The sequence below is a fragment of the Sturnus vulgaris genome, chromosome 7 (genome assembly GCF_052056855.1).
Source record: "Sturnus vulgaris isolate bStuVul1 chromosome 7, bStuVul1.hap1, whole genome shotgun sequence".
NCBI classification, from domain to species: domain Eukaryota; kingdom Metazoa; phylum Chordata; class Aves; order Passeriformes; family Sturnidae; genus Sturnus; species Sturnus vulgaris.
In genome coordinates, this window is record NC_142249.1 from 7473014 (window position 1) to 7494566 (window position 21553).

The 21553-nt window shown below is 43.0% G+C and overlaps 1 protein-coding gene across 1 annotated transcript in view; it reads right to left on the reverse strand.

Annotated features, from left to right (window-relative positions):
• Positions 1-491: 491 nt before the first annotated feature.
• LOC148223142 (carbamoyl-phosphate synthase [ammonia], mitochondrial-like) overlaps positions 492-21553 on the reverse strand; it is a 37917-nt gene continuing 16855 nt past the window's right edge. Inside the window, exons 3-13 of the mRNA XM_088167502.1 lie at positions 14569-14678; positions 10561-10705; positions 9890-9979; positions 9425-9481; positions 7969-8019; positions 7001-7093; positions 3338-3427; positions 2139-2267; positions 1469-1575; positions 966-1107; positions 492-512 (exon numbers count right to left, since the gene is read on the reverse strand). Coding sequence (XP_088023628.1) covers positions 492-512; positions 966-1107; positions 1469-1575; positions 2139-2267; positions 3338-3427; positions 7001-7093; positions 7969-8019; positions 9425-9481; positions 9890-9979; positions 10561-10705; positions 14569-14678 — 1035 coding nt within the window. The remainder of the gene's footprint in view (positions 513-965; positions 1108-1468; positions 1576-2138; positions 2268-3337; positions 3428-7000; positions 7094-7968; positions 8020-9424; positions 9482-9889; positions 9980-10560; positions 10706-14568; positions 14679-21553) is intronic.

Consider the following 21553-nt stretch of genomic DNA (forward strand, 5'->3'; position numbering starts at 1 on the left):
TCATGTCCAACCTTATCACCTTTGTCTCCAAATTCCAGCTAAAGTAAACGTGAAAGGTCTGGGAATGAATGGGTTTAGTTTGTCAACACAGTGAAAATAAACTCATTTCAAAGATTGAGCCAAACAGCTGTAAACTTTTTAATACCAAAGTTTTCTTTGGTAAAATTTGTCTATGTTTAGATACCCTCATGTGTTTAGATATCTTTCCATAATGATAAAGAAAACAGCACTGACAAACCAAACTTATTCTAAAATCATCAGATGGGTAGCTCAGAACAGCACTGTTCAGTCTGCCAGACTTGATACTGGGCATTCATACAAAACAAGAGAAAGAGGCATATTTCCATGAGGGAAACTGCTTTTGAAAATACCTTATTTTCACAAGATTTCACTAGGTTGCACAGCATTGGACATCATGGAAAAGATTTGATGTGGGCAATTACAAGTCTGAGATGTCAAACATTGATGTCACTTGACATTGGACTTCTGTCTTAGATCTTGTAAGCTATTCTCTAGGGGCATAGGGGTAAGCTATTCCCCTTTTCCTCATGACTTTAGTGTTTGGACTTTAATCGTTGGAATTATATTTACAATAACAGATCAAGTTGGAAGGCAATGAAATCCCTTTTCTGTGCTGAACAGAACCAACACAACACATTAGTGACATAGGCTTGCACTGCTGTGGCACAAACCCTAAGAGAATGGTAGCTAAGTGAGCAACAGGAGCAGCAGAGGAATCATGGAAATTAATAAGGCTTCTGTTCAGGGAAATGATAAAGTCACTGCTGCAATCCAGTGCAGTGGGGCTGGTACAGGGGGGACCCATCTTACCCTGGCTGTAAAGCAGGGCTCCAAGCAGATGGTCAAATCAACAAATTTAGCCTTGATAATGTGAGAGCAGGCTTCGAGGAGGTGAAATAAAGCTTAGAGAAGGTGAAACAGAGGCTTCTCTGTGCAGAGCTCACCTCATTTGTTTGGTCGTTGGCATTGACAAAGAGAGGCTTCCAGCCAGGAGGGAGGGCAGAGCTGTTGATGGCATAGCCGTGGTTCTGAGCTGTGATGACAGCCTGCCCATTCACTGCATTCAGGACAGGCTGGTTCTGGCCTCTGGAAGAAAAAGGGATCAGAGGACAGAAGTGCCAAACGTGCTCAAGTGCCACAACTGGGAGGAGCTGGGAATTGTGGGGCTGTACATGAAGTTTAACAGTAGCAGTAAAAGACTGGCAGCCAATCTCAAAATGATAAATCCTAGGAGAAACTTTCCTACTTTTCAGCTTGATAGGGATAAATTAGATCAAACACCTTCAAAAAACACTCAAAAAAAAAAAAGTGGAGCGTGACATGGCAGTTTAAATTAAAGGCAAGGAGAATGGCTGGGATGAAGGTCCTAAGGCAGCTCAGCAGAGCACTGCTGCTCCATAGCCCTTTCCAGTGCTGAGCTGCTGGCTGGGAAGAAGAGCTGCTGCACCTGTTGGCCATCTGCATCTTGTAGGAAGTAGCTCCAGCTGCTATTCCAGTGATTAGATGTCCCATGCTAATCCCAAACAGGGGCTCTGGGCGATTGCTCTCCAGGACCTAAAATGAAAAGGTTTTCAACAGATATTGGAGTGTCTGCCCAGCAATTCCAGCATAAACCATGCTAGTTCCCCCATAGACTTGGGAAAAAACTCCATGCCAGAGTAGCAACAGCCTATGAAGGAAAGTTTCCTCCTTTCCTCTGGCTCAGAGAGAAGCCTCAGAGCACAGCTTGGTGTCAGACTATTTGCAGGGAATAAGCAATGACACTGCACTAAAGCCATTTAGTGTGTGACATTATTCAAGTGGGAGCTCTGAAACCAGTGCTGTTCTTTCCTAAGGTCACAGAGGACCTGAAAGAGCACAGGATGCTTCAAGGCACTGGTATGGCAATTGTGGTCATCATGTTTGCCACATATTGCTCACCAAGGTCTGTAAAGCCTTGTTGTACCTATTGGGCTGGAGACAAATCCCACAGGACCAACATGAGGAATGTTCCAGGCAGATGAAAAGTCTGAACAACATTTGGCCAACAACAGGTTAGTACAACCAACTGCTACTCCAAGCACCTCAGAAAAAGGCAAATTAAAAAGTATAATCAGCCTACTGGCATTGCACTGTACCTTTCTGACATTCTGAATCACTTCCTGGGCCTTCATGGGATCCCCTGGACCTCCAGAAATTAGAAGTCCATCATAATCCATGCCAGTGAAATCATGGTTCCATGGAACCAAATGCACTTCTGCACCTCGCTAAAAAAAAAAAAAAAAAGAAAAAAAAGGAATAAGAAATGAAGGGAGGAGGAGAACAAATGAATTTTTGTAAGAAAGTTCCTCCAGTGATGCAATGTCCCAGAGCTTGAGTTTGTATTTCAGTCATCAGTTATCTCCTTTGCCCACAATGCAGCTTCTCTCTGACCATATTACTTTGACAAACTGGTAAACTTGGCTCCTTTGAGACACCTCAGTGTTTGTCAAGGTACTCTGAAATTCACTAATAAGATCAAAACTTACTAATGGAAAGCAAAAAAAAAAGTGTGTACATGCACATGTGTTCATTTTCACATAGTGCATTCATCCTAACTGCTAAATTAGGGTTTCACAGCCTTGTTCTGTGACAAGCCAGAAGCAGCCCTACAATCAAAACTGAGACAAACACCCACATTAATTAAAAAAATAAATCAGGGAAATCCTGTGCATCTAGAGAATATGAGGACATTGCCTTCTGTCCTCCTGTGTGGCTAAAGAACCAAGAACTACATCACTGTGCTAAAAACAGGAAAAACTTTTCAGGAATTCTAGAATCAACGAATAACTTCGGATGCATGAGCCTCATGAGGTCATCATGTCCAATCCCTGCAAAATCAGGGGTAATTTCCACTTTAAGGCAGGTTGCTGAGGGCCTGGGGAAGCTGTGTTTTTAATATCTTCAGCAACGAACATTCCACAAGTATTTGGGCCTGTTTCAACCATTCACCACCATCATTGCATTCCCCACCCCCCATTTATTGATTTTTAACAGTGTTGGGTTGGCCTTCCTTCATTGTTCTTTAGAGAAGTTGTGCCTCATTTTTTTGAAAACTCATCTTTTGGGCTCCTGTCCACGGCTGAGAGTCTGCTGTGCAGGTCCTTTTCCTTATCCCCTCAAGACACTGTACCAAGGGCAGAAAACACCTCCCAGTGCATAAAAATCATCCTAAAAATTGTGCCTCACCTTAGCAGGGCAACTAACATTAAAATGCACGCATCCAGGTGGAAGGAAGGCTCACGAGTACAGGTGCCAAAGCAAAACAAGTGACAAGGGCCATCAAGCACTGACCTACCTTTACTAGGAGACGGATAATGTTGTGCTTCAACCCACAGTCAACAGCTACGACTTTAATGGGATTCCCTCTGCCATAAACCTTGACTTCCTAGAAAAAGACCATGTTGTAAATGACAGATCAAAACACAGAGAAGATGGGCAGCAGAATAACTTCTCACCAATGTGCAGCAACTGGTGCTTAACAATAAATTTATGTGGAAATCTCTAGGAATACTGCAGCCATAAGTGTTTCCTTCATCTTGCTGTGAAAGTAGAAGTTCTAATGCTGTTTTATATACTGTTGATTACAGCAGCAATGCAATTCCTAAGCAATCACTTGTTTCCATAGCTAATGACAAGCTTCTTTCCTGTGTGTCACCTCATCAACAGAGAAGCAAAAAGCCAGTTCTCACAGATTATTGCAGCCCAAGAGAAACAGGCCAGAATTTATCTCATTTATTTCTCCTCTTCGAGCTACTATTCTTTAACCCATTCCACAAAATAAATTGTCACCAGTCCCAAATCTGTACCATCATACACCCAGTTATCTGCTGGTCACAGCCAGAATGGAAGAAAGTGAAATCAAACCACTGTGTGTTACATGGCCTTGATACTGTGCCACTGCAGACTCACTGTTAGACAGCTCTAGCACTGATGTAAGGTTATTTATGGACAGTTTCTTTCTGAAGCTTGTTGAATTATTTTACTTGCCACATGACTGCAGGTAGCAGCTATTGATGTTATTCATCAATAAGCACATAAGGCTGCCTTCTTCCTCCTAAAAATAAGCTCTGTGCTTACCTTCACTTACACTCAGTTTCTGAAAGCTTATATTGACAAATGTACTTTGCCCAAAGTGGCCTTTCTCTTGTGCATCATGGAAAAAACAAGTTTTCTTTTCTTTTTTTTTTCTCTTTTAGACTAAGTATCTCCCTTTTAATCAGCTTCCCTGGAATCCATATGTCACATCTGGGCCTCCTTAAGAAAAGATACTAAAATCCACGTCCAATATGGCTGGTGCAGTGTGACAAACTGAATTTTTTAAGAGGAGAAATACAGCCAGCCAGAAGGAAAGACATCCCCTCTGCAGATAATTCAGGATGAAATTTGTTAGCAGAATGTTGCAACTCCTCCCCATGTGCTACCCTAACTTAGTTCTTGTTTGAACTTTTATCTTTGCAGAGAAAGAAATGCAGAGGTTTCTAGTGATGCCTTAGGATTCAGCTTTTATATTTTTCAGATCTTGTACTGCTTTAGTGTATAACTCTAAAACTCCATGGACTGTCAGCTACTGTTCTCCCATTTTATTCAGACCAAATAATTCCTCTGTAACTCACGGACATCTTACTGTCTCAGGCCCCAAAAAGTATAAGCAAAAGTGAGTTGTGGGGGAGCAAATTGCTCATATGACTTCATTTTATGGGTCATCCACCTGCTGTCCTTCAAGCTTCAAAAATCCCAAGATCATTAAGGTGTTTGGTTCTCACAGAAACTAGCTTAGTGCTCTGTAATAAAGACCCCTAAGAAAAACTCACTCTCCTTTTCAAAAGGGGCTTTTGAAGATCCCTCATTTCTCACAATATCCACACTTTTAAAAAAATAACAAAATATTATGAAGAAAATATCTCCTTCAAAGGTTCTTCTTTAGCTGTTCTCATGACCAGAGGGAATTCTGGGACAACACTATTTCAAGGTGCATTAATTAACCTTACTTTCAAAACTCTTCCTCTCTAATTAGCTGTGATTTGTTACATTTCCTGCAGCAGCAAGGTTGATTTTAGATGTTGCTGTTTCCACAACCCACTTGTCACACTCTGCCCTGCAGAGACCTGACCTGTCCCCTTGCATCTGGCCAAGAGTGTGTTTAGACAGAACCTAGACTGGGAGCTGGATCAGAAAACTCTTAAAATACATTCCTTCCAAAGCCAGAGGATTTCCCTCACCTGTTCATGGCACAAAAAACTGTTTCAGTCTGAAAATATTATGTGAGAGGGCTGCAAACCAGTGGTTAGGGAGAGTAAAAGCTCCTGCTGGTACCAGTGCTGAGAACCAAAACAGTACATGGGCCTGCATGTGTGGAGAGATGTGACCTTTTAGTTTGGACTGGTTAACTATCACACACAGCCCAAAAAATCTCCAGCAAGAGTGCCTGCAGAATACTGGCAGTTTTCCACACTCCTTGTTCTGGGTAGGCACTATTAGCAAGCACAGTCTATACCACTAGCATTTAATCAAGGTGGCAGGGGGTGGGGAGGATATAATAAGAAAATCAATCACTCCTGGTGTACAATAGACAAGCAGATTCTGGATCATACTGTATGCTGATTTACATGAAAATCACCATTTGGCAACAGATAGATTATCATGTCCAGTAATTACCAACATTAAACAGCTTACTTCATTTACAGCTTTATATGTGATGTTGGTTTTTAAGCCTATAAAATGAAGCTATAAACATAACGAGACCACCAAAGTACTGTTAATCTTATTATATCTCCCTTTAAGAAGCTATTTTGAGCATCTTTACAGTAATTCTGTCTTAGCAATTGCAGAGTTTAGCATCAGCAATCTTACCTGTTTCTGAGATACTGACTCGAAATGGCTCCACCTGCACCTTGCAATCCTAAATCACAACCTCAGTAAGCAAATCCCATCCTTCTGTGTAGCAACAAGTCCCTTACTGTGCTCTTTCAAGGCCCTTACTTATTGCAATGGCACCCCAGGATGCAGTTACTGCTGTAAATCCAAGCCTGGATGGAGAGTGCTTCCAACTCCCCCTTGCTTGCTGACCAGGCTGTTCAGGAGTGCTTTTCACCCAGGCCATGAGCACAGCAGCTCGTGTGCAGAACACTACACAAGCAGCTATTTGCAGAGCTCTTCCAGAGCCTCGCTGATCTTGAAGGAACTGCAAACACCATAGCAAGCATGGAATTTGCAAAAGGGACTCCTACACTTGGTTCTCACTTCAGCCAACGGCATTAAGCATCCAGGGCACTCATCCCCCAGTTAAATCCCAAAAGGGGACACAATTTCAGACAGTTACTATTTTTAGTATGGGCCTGGTTTCCTACATCCCTATGACTTCTAAAGTTCTTCTCAGCTTGTAGTTGAACACGGTTTGCATGCCCAGCTAACAGAGTAAAAACTTCACTGCTGGTCTCCTCAGATCTATGGGCATAGCAGCTAATTCCAGTAATATTAGGTGCAGGAGATTGCTAATCTGGTCCAGTTTTGACATCTAGAAATCTCTTCTGGAATCACTCCAACAAAATTATGCCTGAACCCAGATTATCAGACGGTATTGTGATGTTTCCTGAAGTTTTTTTTAAGGAAAGCAACCATTCTTTTTATTAATTCTTTTTATGTTTGAAAACATCCACCATATCCCAGGTCTAACTGTATCTCCAATACTTCTCTGTCTTTGTAAACCACAATCCTCTGATCAGTGTGGTTCAGACCACGTTCAGCTCAACACAAACCATTTTTTGTCTCCAACACTGCACCTAAAGGAGCCATGGGAATACTGAGAAAACAGTCCATCAAAGGTCTATAAAGGTGCATGGTTTAGAAAACATCTCCAAATTGTTTGTTTAAAAAAACTGGTTGATCCCCAGAGTAACTGAGGAGCAGTTACTACCTGGAGTGTAGTGTACAGCCCTAATACTATGGAAGAACTTCTCACCTTTGTTGAAACTTCTGCAATTAAGTTTTGCTTATTTGGGTCTGTAAACTCCACAGGCTGACCATCAAATTCAATCTTCCCAAGTACTGTGCCCTGTGGAAATACACCAGAAAAAACAAAGCATGAGCAAAGGAGAAGCTGTGAACACTGGGACGAGGTGTTGACAGGCCCAGCAACTGGAACAGCTGTTTAAAGATGCTTTTTTTAGCAGTTTATAACCATTTTAAGCATTTTCAGAAGTTTATGAGCCTTCCTCGGTATAAAAAATCTGTTTAAACCCCTCCATTCAGGGGAAAGACATTATCAGCAGTAATATTTGTTAATAGGCAGTCTGGCAATCTGTGTTGTGACATGAAATTGTCTTCCAAGAAGATCAGAATTCAGATTCCCACGTAACTGTCATGTAGACTTGAGAGAAATCCACAAAGCAGTTTGAAGATGTTTTTGGATTTGGAAACCCACTGTGAGGTTTTCAGCTGCCTCCTGTGGATAGCTCCAAGGCAGCAGAACTGCTGTAAGGCAAAGCTATGTAGGAGGCAGGTCAGCCCAGCTGTTTTCTAAATAAACTGTTAAAAATAAAAATCACCTCCAGGAAGCCCTACCCTATATTGCTGTTACCACCTGACAGCAGCTAGGACACTCTTGTTCTGCCAGCAGCATATCCTTCTCATTGAAGTTCTCAGTGGAAAAACAATCCTTGCTTTGGCTTTGCCTCACTCCTGGAGTAAGTGGGATTAATCTAGGGTTAATCTCTTCTCAGCATGGGAACAGGGTGTTCATTATAGAACTTTCCAAGGATGGAAGGGGAAAGTTAAACATAGGAAGTCAATGTTTTGTGGTAAATTTATCACATCCCACTTTCATGATCAAACTCGGCTTGCTCTGTGGATATTACACCACTATTCACACTGGGATTGCTCCTTGGATTTAGTGATTCTCCTTTGAGATACTTCCCTGGCTTGCCATACCTGAAGTATCCTTGCCACTTCTCTAGGGCAAGCAACAGCCAATATCTTGCACTGTCATGCACACCAATAAGGGCAAGTTTTAAAGACAGAGCTTTGCCCCTAACAGTGGCTGACATCCCACACCTTCCTGAGTAGCACCTTACACTGAAAGCTGCTCCAAGCTGCTTCACGTGAAGCAGAAGATAATCATCATTTTCAATAAGTCCTTTCTTGCAGACCAGGGTCCTGAGTAGTGCTTGAGAGCCATGCAGTGAGTTCCATAAATGCTGATGGCAAAGCTCTTAAAGCCCTTGTTCTGAGCCAAATGGTGCCCTGCATTTCCTTGTTAAACACAGTTTAACGAGTCATTGCTTATTTCTGCATTTATCATAAGGAAGCCCTGTTCTCACCCCCAGTTTTTATAGACAGGGAGTGAAATTCTAAGTAGTTTTTTTCAGCCTGACAAAATTGGGCGAAGAGGTGAAATGATGTACTTTCTAAAAAGCCATACACCAATACCACTCAAAGTCATGGTATAATGGGACTCACTACCACACACTGCTAAGTTACAGGACAAACACTAAAAGTATTAACTTTGGATGAAAGGAAACAGTGATCTATTATGTCTTAAGAAAGCAGAAAACATATTACCATTGTCTATTGTATTAAATTGTACTTGTATGCTATGTCTAAGAGCAGCACAATGCCAAATCTTCCTACAAAAATTCATTTCTACAAATATTCCTCTACTCAAGCTGGGCCATTGCTGTTTTGTTCTGTGGAATGGAAGGAGTCATAAGGTTGGTCTGCAAACTGAAAATTGATCACCTAAAGAAAAGAGCAGCTTTAAATAATCTATTAGAAAAGAAGAACCTCCAAGACAGATTTACATTCAGACTGGCTTTGATCACTGTTTCAGCCAGTGTGAAGTGTACCTTCACATTAACCTTCACTCCATAACATAATCCTACCCATGACCTTCAACTGTCAGCTCTTGAAAAACAGAGAAAAGTAATGACTATTGAAAGTAATAACAGGCTTCAGCCAAAGAAAACCTGATTATGAATCCATCTTAGATGACTGTAGGCATTTCCTTTGCCTCAGAGGAGCAGGAGAATTTCCACTGACCAAAGGTGCCACTGTCTGCAAACCAATATCCACAATATCACACAGACCTGTTGCTCTCTTTGTTTCTGAGTTAAGATGTGCTTGATATTACTACCTGTTGTGTCTACCTGAGGCTTTTCATTTACATCACCTTGTGCTGCCTCACTTATGTAGGACAGGAAACCCAGAGCAGAGCCAGGGAGAGAGAACTCCTTGGGATCACAGCAGTACAGAAGCCTTAGGAAGAGCACATGGATCTGAGCAGCATCTGAAGTCAAGGCAGCCCAGCAGCACCATTGCTACTCCAGGTATGGAAAGGGCCCAGCCTTAGCAAGGTTAATGCAATTGGATCAAGGGAAGCATATCATACCTTGTCACGAATTAATTTGGACAACATTCTGGTATCAATCCCATACAGTGCAGGCACCTGAAGAAAACCCATGGATAAGTTAGAGAACGAGCAGTTTAAAAAATGGAAAGAAGACAGCAGCCAGATGACTTTTATGAGAACATGTCACAGAATCATAGAATGGTTTGGTTTGGCAGACACCTTAAAGCTCATCTTGTTCCACCCCCCTGCCATGGACAGGGACACCTTCCACTAGACCAGGCTGCTCACAGCCCCATCCAGCCTGGCCTTGTGTTAGGGGCTCAGGCTCTCAGCAGCAGTCTTACCAAGGCTGCCTCACTGCAATTCTTCACTTCTCCTCCTTACTCCCACTCACAAATAGCTGAGTTGTTCCAATCTAGTTTCTGCTCTAAAAAGCACAAAATAAAGAGCTCATCTTTCCATCCAGGCCAGTTCTCATTGTGTTGTTGCATTTAGATTGCTCACCTGTTCTTCTTGCAACCATTCTCCCAGGCTCCTAGTAGCCTGCCAGTGGCTGTACTCATTGCTGTAATCCTGCACCAGTAAACCTGAAACCTGTAGAGAGAAGAAACATCATTTTGCACTGCAGGATCACCTTTGTACTTATCCAGTAGCTTCATTTTTCATTATTCATTTACCATAAACCATATTAAGGACAGACTTCAGGCTGTATCATGAGTGTATCTGGGCATTTTGACCAGGAAATCCATAGAAGAATAATGTGGTTTGGTAACCAAAGCTCCAAACGGCACTGAGCTGACAAAATGCTTCTTGTCAAAAGAAAGAAAATGGAAATTTAAGACAAGACAAAATGTGTTATTTTGATTATTTTTTTAATAAGAAAACTTTTCACTTTTAAGTAATATTTCATTTCAAAAGTCAGCTCCATTTTTCAATGGAGTTAGTGTATAAAACAGTCATTGCACCTCAGAGCAGATACTTCCAGAAGGCACATGGCTTAGTCCAGAAATCAAGATGGAGTATTTTTTGCCACCATTCCTCCAAAGAACAACATCCAGAAGAAGAAAAAGAAAGGTTGATTATCACTGATTCCTTCTTGGGGGAGCCAGTAAAGTCTTACACACCCAGGCTGCTGGGCACAACCCTTTGATCAGCACTGCTTCTCCCACTATTACCTTGATCCCATCAGACTCCAGAAATCTCCTGAGGCCCATTTCATCCAAAGCAGCCGTGTCAGGCACTCCAGCATTCCCAACTGTGGGGTTAGCCAGGGTAAGAATCTGTCCTTTGTAGCTGGGATCTGTCAAGGCTTCGGTGTATCTAGGTGAAGAAACACTAGAAGATAAGTACATGGGTCTGGAGTCAAAAGGAAAACAAAAGACCCAGTGAAAACAAGGCAGGTCTGAACTCCCATATGACAAAAAGACAGAAGTGGTATTCATGTGAAGATATTCTCAGAATAAAAGCAAGCATCTGTGAATATGCCCTGACTTTGCCATTTGTGGTTAAACATCTGACATGGAGAACAAGGAAAGACTTTGGCTTATCATGTATTATTTAAGAAAAGCACAGAAGGTATCAACAAACTCAGAGTCCTGTGACTTAACATGAGAAACCATTACAGAGAGGGCAGGGAGATGTCAGCCCTGCAGAGTGCATCACTGGAGCCTCTGTCAGCAGCTTGGCCTGGCCTGGCCCTGGGCACAGCCCTGGGCAGTGCTCTGCCCTTGCTGTGCCCTGTGCTCTAACAGCTTTCCCTTCTCACTGGCATCAGAAGACTCCAGTTGAAAAGCTGGCAGACAACAGAGCTGTTTGCCCAGCCTTTGTCCCTTCCACATCTTGGGATGTTCAGGGCTGTAACTGCTCTTTTTGTGGGAGAGGACACAGACAAGTCCTTGGGGTTCCTCATCACTACTCTGAGTCCTCTCTCACCTGCTCTGTCAACAAACCCTGCCATGGTCCCACGTCTGTAGTTTCTCCCAGCAGAGGCCTGGCCTCTCTTCTAGGCAATCTCCATGTTCCCACCCACAGAACACCATTCATTCCACCTGCCAAGGCTCCCAAGTGCTTGGAAGCTGGTTTGTGTGTCCCTGAAGAAGGCAAGTTGAAGACAAGGCTTTGGGATTCAGCATTCCACCCCTGGTCACAGGAGCTCAGATCATGTCCTGTCATTAGCCCAGCAGTTTGTTAAGCACTGCCTGAATGCCCTTCTCAGCAAGGACAAGTCTAAAAGCACATTGGAACACTCTCCTACAGTGGAGGACCAAACCTAGGATTCCACAGAGGATCATCTCTGGACCTAGTAGATCCAATCTCACTTTCAACCACATACAGGATAAATATGGTGTATTTGCTCCTATTCTTCAGCTTCAAATTAACACACAGTCCTTCACTTTCTCCCTTATACTGTAGTGTACTGTTGCAAATATCCCCTAAACAATTACTGTCTTTCAACCCAAAACCAGCTGCAATTTAGCAAAGATGAAGTTATGACCACAAATATTGAGCCAAATGCATGCAGACACTTCAGGATGAATCTGCCCTATACAAAATATAATTTACTATTGTCATTATTGTTTAAACAATACTTAACCGGCAACTCCAGCCATCTACCAGATATCAGCAAGTCACAAGAGACATTTTTATGGAACACCAAACTCACTGCCAGAAGATTAATTGTCAAACACTGGGAAACTCTTCACAAAAGCAGGACTGGTTGCCGGCAGATATAGACAACACAGCACACCAGCCAGCTCTGAGAAATGACAGGTCAAATAAACAATGGTCAGGAAATATTTCCAGTAAGTCTCTCCTGATGTTCAAATCTTTATTTGCTGCTGCAGGTAACCAACCACACGGAGAGCAGTGTGATCCCAAAACTGCAATAGGTACCAGGCACATGGCACCTGCATGCCTGGCATTGTTCTCTCCTTCCAAGTTAATTGGTTATGCTTCCAAAAGACTCCTCATTACTGACAAAGCTAATGTAATTAACCTTTGCATGTCATTTGCAGTCAGCAAACAAGGACAGAGAGCCATTGGGTCTGGGTGGGGTGTGCAGGCAGAGCTCGGACAATGCCCTTTGAGCAGGAGCAATGTCATGTGGAGCACAGAGGAGCAGATGGAAACACCAGCTCCAAACGTGCTGCAACGTCTAATCCTTGCTGTGCCTGCCCAAAGGTCTGCCTGATTCCAGTAAACCCCCAGAAACCCATTCTCTCACTAGAATATCATGGGAAACACACACATTTATTGGAGGCAAACACCTTTATGGAGCCATTTAAACATGTGACATTTTAGGGGTTGTAACTCTTCTTCTTTCTTAATTGGAAATCTCTTTTGGTTCCTATACCAAACAGATGGTTGAAACAGTAGGTTTATTTTTTTCAGCAAATGGTTCTGAAAAGTTCATCCTTGTGTTCTTCTATCAAAAATTCAACATTTCACCCCCAAAAAGGTGCTCTCTGCCTTCTATTCCAGAGTAATATGCCAACATGTCAACATTTCAGCAAGCTTCAGCTACTTGAAGCCTGAGAGCTGTATGCACAAAGTGCTTTGCCTCCCATCTCAATAACATGAATCAGAACGTGGGAGTTCAGATGAGGAGACACAGTGCAGAGCAGCCTATTAATCACCCCAGGACAGAGCCCTTGCTGACCCCACTCAGCACCTGGAAACTCCCACTCCACAGAAAGTAGGTCTGAGGATTATCAGCACCCCTGCACTAACCCCTTGTTCCCTATCGTGACAAACTGGACACTGGACACTGTCCCAACAGCCTGGACACCTTCACCCTGGCACAGCCTCTTCCAGTGTCAGGGAGAAGGGACAGCTGTGTTCCTCTGGATACACAGATCTTGATCTCTGTGATCAGGAGGTACAGCTACAGTGTTCCTTTAATGGACAGCAACACCAGGACTGGTAGGAAATCTGCCATTTTTATGTTCTGCAACAATGCTGCAAACTCTTGTCTTCCATTCCTCTGAGTCAATCAAGATCATGTTCTGTATAGAGGCATCTGAAGATACCACCTTACATTTTGAATGTTTTCTCCATGCCCATATGGCTTCCCAGCACAGAAGAGATCTCTGTCACAGCATCCTCTCCAAATGATGAGACAATGAACAAACACAACTTCTACTGCCACAGTAACATGTGGAGAGGAAATTAATCCTTCAGGTCCTCCTTGACTTTTGTGATGTGCCAAGATTTATGGCCCATAGTCTATCAACGAGAAGAGAATTCTGGTGCCCTCCATCATTCTGATCTATATTAAACAGTGGCTTGTTGGCAGGTATATTAACACAGCCAGTAATTAGTGCTGTCAAAATGCTTAAATAATTGTCTCCTAATGCAAAACTCTGCAAACTGATTCCCCTCTGCAGCAATTTAACATTCTCACCAACTATACCATTTAAAACTCATCCTGTGAGTACTGAGATCTCCAAAGGAGAGCAGAATTTGGGGAACACAATGCAGATGAGCAAAGACAGCTATAACGACTGCAGAAGAAGCTCAAGCATCAACAATTTCAGAGATGTTTTATCTCCCCAGGGACATGTCCCTGTCCTTACCAAAAGCCCCATTCCCCTGGCCAGATTCCCTTTGCTCAAGTAGTCCAACAAAAGCAGCATTTGGCTGCCAACCTAAGTCAGCCATAGGCTTCTACCACTCAAGAGGACAGAGAATCATGGTTAGGCATGAATCTGATCCTGCCCTTTAGGTGGAAAAGGCACAGAAAGCAAAAGCATCCTTACCTGTGGTATGAGCCAACAAATTTCATAAGAGATGGGTCAGAAAGGTGACCAACCCGGGGTTTAAAAATTTTGCACTCAGAAGCCAAGTTCCATTACCAAGAAGGCTGCAGATGTTTCAAACCTCTATAGCTGATCTGGGCACTGGAGGGAGAGCAGACAGCTTCTCTGCTCTGACTGGAACCCTATGTATCTTATTAGCATCATCAGATTAGTCTTTAAAGGTGCTTATCACTACAAATGCTTTGGCACAAGAGGTCTGCCTGAGACATCTCCATTAATTCTCTCTCATATATATATATATATCTATCTCTGGACTACAATGTAGCCTTGGATCAGGACCCTACCAGCTTGGAAAAAGCAGCTTTCAGACTTCAAAAAGCTTCCAGGGAAGTATTGATGCTTATATGTCAATTGCTGTTGCCTTACCCAGAGAGCCCGGTGTTGAATACGACTTCCCCTGCTGTGGAGGATGGATAGCCAAATGAATAGCCCTTCATCTTCATCCCATCTTCCAGCACCAAGTTTGCTGTCTGCATCTAGAGAAAGGCACATGAAGAGACTCAAACACAGGAGGAAAGGCTTGATGTTTACACAGGTAACACCTAGGGTACCTGCCTTGCACGCCTAACACTGTAAGTGTTCCTACTCTTCTCCCACTCCCAGCTGACAAGACACCATCTCTTTTACCAGTCTGATTCCTTTTTTCTTTCTAACACTTAGGAAACATTGTTATCCTAATGAGCTGGCAAATCTCACTGCAAGCAGAGCATGTGCTGCTGTTACTTTGGGATCACCTTTCCCTACCCCTTAGTTCATTTTTTCCACATATGACATCTTGCAATTTACCAACATCATAACCCTGTAGGGAAAGGATCACTTGTGTCCTCAATGTTTGCTCAAGGCCTGCTGCTGACTCTCATCCAGCTCTGACCTTTGATAGGTGCTTAACTTCTGGTGCAACCACACAGCAATGGCACTGAAAATAAGCGTGTGTTTAGTTGAACTGGTGTCAGACAGCAAAAACCAAAATACCAGTCTATTCTGGTGTAGGACACTAGACCAGAGGAACTCATGGGTCAGATGGACACTGGTGGTCTGTTACCAGGGATAGCATAAGCTGTCCTGGAAGAAGCAGCTATGAAACAAGCAGCCTAAAGGAAATCATAATTCTTCAGAGTGTTTAGCAGAACTGGGTCCCACACTAACTGTGGGATTCCTTACAGGCTTCATCACTATTTTACAGCCAAGGCAAATGAGACAGAGTGAGTTTCACAGAAATCCTTATGAGATTCATTGTCACAACTGGGTCTTCGCACATACCAGACTAAATGCACCACCCTCTTTGGCCCCACTTGGCAACTAAACCTTTCTTACCCTGTCCAGGCACTGGATGGGAAACTATCAGAGAATTCCACCTTCTAATAAATAAATAATGACTACATGCACAGCAGATAGGGCAGAATGAGCTGGGAGATTCCCTCAGACAGCAGGATCACTGGTGACAGGCAGAGAAAGAGTAAGCAAAGCTGTAAATAGATTTGCCAATGAATTCCTGGACTTAAAATAATTTGGATGATGAACTTTCAGAACCCTGAAAAATCTCCACTTCTGGAAGGCAAGCACAGCTGTCTCCTAGGCACAGGCAGAGTGATCACCAGTGCAAAAACCCCAGTGGTCTGGGCCATAGGAAATGTGCCAAGTGTGTCCACAGGAAGCAGCTCTCACTGTGATTTAGCTTCATATTGGTTTCTTTCATAGAACTATTCCTCTTACTGGGATTTTTAAAAGAAAAATCAAGATCAATTTGCTGGAGAAAGGAGCTGGAGAGCTACTTTCCATTAGCTGTAAATCAGATGAACAATCACAGCAAGGAGAAATTTCATTCTCAGTATTGAACATTTTGTAACCATCATGACAAACATTCATTTAGAGCCCCTCTGCAGTTACAAATACCACACAGATCAATTACTAATGTACTGCAAAATACACTAAAAATCAAACTGCACTGCCAAGTAATTGAATTCTGTGCATCTGGGATGCTTTTAGCCTAGCCATTTTTTCCTCATTAATGTCAAACACCCAGTCATTCTGCAAAGATTTAACCATAAATTTTGGAACCTTCCTACATCATTGGACAGTTTGGTCAGCAACACCAAAATCTCCTCCCTCCCCGGTTATAAACAGAATTTTTGTGGCTAAATCCCCTAGGTTTAGAGCGAATTAAAATGACAGGATGGTGGGCTCCCTAATCTCCCTGCACTGCAGAGAACTGCCAGACACTCAAAGCACTGCACAGCACAGCGTGGTGTGTGGGTACCTCAGACTTGGCTTTGGACAGGAAACAAAAGTCCACAACGGTGGAATGACCAGAAAATTTAAGATTCATCCAAGTGCTGAAGGCCAAACTCCAGAGAAATCACTGTGGGTTTCAGAGCCTCACCCTCACCTTAGCACTTGACAGGATCTGCATGGCCTTCCTCCCACCACAGCCCACCTCCTTTCTATACCAGACAGCACAGAAATAATTTCTGTTGAACAGAAACCCTTATTATACTATTAGAGCCCCTACACAGTGTTCAAATAATGCAGAAAAATATCCCTGAGCAACCATAACCGGCCTGCAAGTTCAGCTATAGCAGGGGATGGATGTTCAAATGTTTCCCTCCCTTCCTTGATTTATTATTCTTAATTAAGTGGTTGGTTCATTGAGCATTCTCAAAGCAATTATTCTTGCTCACATTTCCAGTGGAGGTGTTACCATATCCCTAAGCTGCAGCCTTCCTTGTTTTTTCAGTTTTGTTTTTAAGGTGAAAAGTGATTTACAGGCTATAGTGAAGGCCTGTAGTTGGCTCAATCAGGGATCAGTTAGGAGAAATACTTTCAAAAAAGAACAAGCAAGAAATAAACAACCCCTCAGAGCTTCCATGAGGTCCTTTTGTCTTCACCCTTCTCAAAAGCAGCCCCACATAGCATCAGATAAATCTCTGTTGTAATCTCAACTAAATTGTTTCTGCCACACACCCCCAACATAAGATATGCCATTTGCAATCTGATTTTTTTCTTCCTACACATCAGTAGCTTCACCTTTGGCAGAGGGCCCTGTGCTCTGGAGAGGCTGCAGTATTCTTCAAGAGCCTTGAGGATGAAGATGGTGAACAGAAAGGGTCATGCTGTTGATTTCGTGTTGATGGATTTTGTGTATTTTGTCAAAGCAACTTGAAGAGTCAACAGTTCAGGTCCCACTTCACTAAGCCCTTCACACATCAAGTAAGGAAAGCACTTAAGAAGTTAAAAGAAAAACAAACCTAAACCCAGTAATAAAGTAAGAAAACAGATGAAATTAGCACCAGTTAGTTCCCTGCTGTAGCAGCCCTTCCCATCTAAAAAGTGGATGATAAAGATCTGCAAAACCTCAAAAGATCTACAGTATAATTCCACACAGCACAACAGTCTCTGCCACATTTCTTGGCTCACATCTGTCTGTTCTGGCTACAGAACAGCTAATACATCAGAAGCAGAGAAGAATCCAAAAGCTCCAAGATTCTTTCTACAATAAAAAGCTGCTGCAAGGACTGAGCTACATTTCACTCTCCCAAGACCAAACAGCCAGCAACAAAGGAGTAGTCTTCTCTTTGATAGAAAAATCAAACTGATCTTTACTCTTCTTGTGGCTGGAAATCTATCTGGGCATAGCTAACAGTCAAGACTTTCTTTGCCAACCCTGTGTAAAAATATCTGTATCTATCTGATTTTGCTCTGGCACATTTGTTTCTGGCTAACATTGAGAGAAGAAGACAGGGCAAGAAAAAGAATGAGCAAAGATGAGTGTCTTGGGATACACCAAAGAAGCTTCACACTTATGATATTTTCTGGGGAGAGGCACTGGATTAATTCCTTTATTATCCAAGAAAAACCCAAAGAAAAGCAACACATGTACCATGATAGAAAAGTCACAGTTTCTACAGCTTGAACTCTTCTCAAGGCTGTTCACAAATATTTGTCTATCACAGAGCTCAAAGGAGAAGAGTGAACCAAGCCAGATGAGGCACCCATCACAAGTTACTGAGGGCCCATGGAAATGAGCACCCCTTCTCCCCCCCAGTAGCAGTTCACTAAGTTCCCCCATTTTATGTCCCCTTCACCTCCAAAACAAGCAGTGGAGTAGCTTGTGACTCATCTTCAGCTTCCTCACCCATGTCTCTACTCTCCTTGCAGCCACTGTCCCATTTCTTTCCACCTGCCTCAAATACATTTGAAGAGTCCTCTTGCAGTAATCTGAAATAGTTTCTAAAGCCAGCACTCCTCAAAATTTTCCTTATCTCCCTCTCATTTCTGACGCCATTTTTAGCTCATTCCTGGTGTTTTTTTAGCTCTCCCAAACCTCTCCTTATTGAGCCAGCTATACTGTTACATGCCACCTATTTATTGCTTGTACTACCTTCACATGCCCATTTAACCACATTGGCCTCAGAAGAGCATTAAACAATAAGAGCTTCAACTCACAGTCTCTCTGCCTATTGCTGAATTTTAAACAAGCTTGATTAACCTGAAACCAGTGATCCTAAACATCCCTACTGAGAGCTCTGAGAGGTGTCTGGTCTGCTCTCTGCCCCTTTCACTCATGGATGCCCATCTCTTCTTTAGAATGGAAGGATGGGATGTAAATAGGGAAATACGGACCTCTAAGTCCCCACATCTAACACTACTCACCTACAATGGTGTTTCCCCACATAGGGTGAGTTTAACTGGACAGAATACAGGCTTGGGAGAAGCATTATTAGGCATTCTTCTAAAACTACCACCTCTCCCTCATGCTAATACTTAACTTATACATAGGTTAGATGTTTTCATTGCATTTTGTTATGTTTGCTAAAATAGCCCAGCGAGAAAGAGCAATTAAAGGCAACTAAATGCTCATTTGAGCCTGCAATAATGGAAGAATGAGACCATTACCTAATACTGCCATTAGTCCACACACAGCATCATGGATCATAGAATGTCCTGGGTTGGAAAGGATCCACAAGGCTCATCAGGTTCATCCAACCTTGCACAGGACAACCCCAAGAATCCCACCATGTGCCCGAGAGTATTTTCCAAATGTTTCTTGAACTCTGGCATGCTTACATTGCATTTCACTCTTTCCTCAAATTTCTCATATATAGCCCTTACCTCTCATGCTGGTTGGAACACCAAACCCAGCCATAGGTCACTGCCTGGTCACTTGCCTCACAACTAGACTTAGCTTCCACACTCTGATGCAAAGAAACTGGCAACTCATGTGCTGAAGGAAGGCTGGAACAGGAACACTTCTTGACTTATCCTGAATTCCTCTGCAGAGGAATTTTTGGTTTAAAAGTATCATAGTAGCATAGAATGGTTTGGGTTTGAAAGGACCTTAAAGATCACCGTGTTCCAATCCCCTGCCATGAACAGAGACACCTTCCACTGGAAGGTTGCTCCAAGCCCCATCCAACCTGGCCTTGAAAACCTCCAGGGATGAGGCAGCTTCTCTGAGCAACCTCTGCCAGTGCCTCATCACCTTCACAGCAAAGAATTTTTTGCTAATGTCTAATCTAAACATTCTCTGGCAGTTTGATTCCATTCCCCCTTTGTCCTGTCAAGTAAAAGGTCTGTTGCCAGGAGCTCAGAGAACTCCTGAAAAATGAAAAATGACTGGCTGTGGAAAAGGTAAGAGAAATCCTAGTGGACAGAAGTGATGCTGATCAGCCCTCTAGACCACCCTGGCAGGTAAAGCAGCACCTGCAGCCCAAGTCTCTCAGTGCTCTTCCCCACCACTCTCTGAAACACCACTTCTCCAGTTGCTAATTCTATTGTTCATTCAACACAACACCTGTGCAAAAGTGCCTTTTCAATGCAAAGTGCATGCTGACAGAACTCACACAGCACTTTAGTGCTGCAGAACTCTCACAGGTAATCCCATTTCACACATTTACTCCAGCTCTTGTAGCAAAGAGCACTAGAAAGCTGGGGAAATCAACTGAGTGGTCCAGTCCCAGTAAATAAAGAGCTGATACACCCATGCATTCACAAGAGTTGTCCACCTCCCCAATTAATCTCAGGGCCATTATAGTTTCTAATACATTGAAAATGGATTCAATAGGATTAATTACATGCCTCAAGTGATGCATAATTTTAAATATTCAGCCACTTCATTCTCTTATGGACTGAAAGATCTGTTCTGTTAGCTATCAGTCCTATAGAAGGGTCAAGTGTTTCTAAAGAAAATACCATAAAATAATTAACTGAAACACTGAACTTCCACCTTTTGGTGTAATTTACCCTATGACTTCCATTCCAGTCTAGACAAAAAGTATGTTTGCTTAGCTAATAAAACCATTTAGCCAAGCAACCCCATGCTTAGGGTTCAGACAGATTTCCTCTGGTTCATGTCTCTAGGTAAGCCCTGTTATCTGCAGCAAGTTATCTCTGCACACCAAACACATCTATTAAACAACAGCAGTTCAGTCACTGTTACCTTGATGCTCAACAGTCTGGTACCTGTCCTTGAGAAACTCCAGTGATCAGCAGACACATTGCAAAACTTCAATCTGCCTTTCAAAGTCTTCACCACTTTGCAAGCTGTCAAAATTCTTGTCATCTTGAAAGCTGCCGATGAGTAACTAAAGTTTAAAGAACAAAAGAGAAAACAAAAAGCTGCTTGTATGTATTTCTTCAAGACTTGGTGCTGACAATATACTCCTGTAGATCACAGGGGAAGAGAACAGAGGTGCAGCAGGCACACTGAACTGACTGTACAGCACTGCCCTCCACCCTCCCATTTATTCTGCCATTAAAAGTCCCGGGTTCAGCCCCACCTCAGGGAGGTGCTTGCTTAGGCACCCTTGCAACACTTGTCAGACTGCTCTCTGAGCAATGTCACAGGGATTTAACACAGGCCAGACATCACCTGGAAGACAGAAAGCCTGAAATCACCCCAAGAATACAAGAGTGTGTAGTGGCAGGACAAGGGGGAGTGGGTTCAAACTGAAAGAGAGCAGGTTTGGATTAAACATTAGGAAAGAATTCTCCCCTGTAAGGGTGGCGAGGTCTGGCACAGCGTGCCCAGAGAAGCTGTGGCTGCCCCATCCCTGAGAGTGTTCAGAGCCACATTGGACAGGGCTGGTGCAAAGTGTCCCTGCCTGTGGCAGGGTGTGGAGCTGGATGATCTTCAACACTCCCTTCCAACTCAAACCATTCTATTTATTCAGATTCTGAACAGCACAGGGGCCAGGCTGTTGACAGTGTGGTTCTGAGAGCTCTCAAACCTGGGGTCTGCACACTGGGTGGTGGGACAGCCTGTGGCTGCTACAAGCATACTTGTACTAAAGGGGGTGAAGCAGGAAGACCAAATTCCATGAAAAGATGAAATTTTTATTCTGTGTTTGGAGAG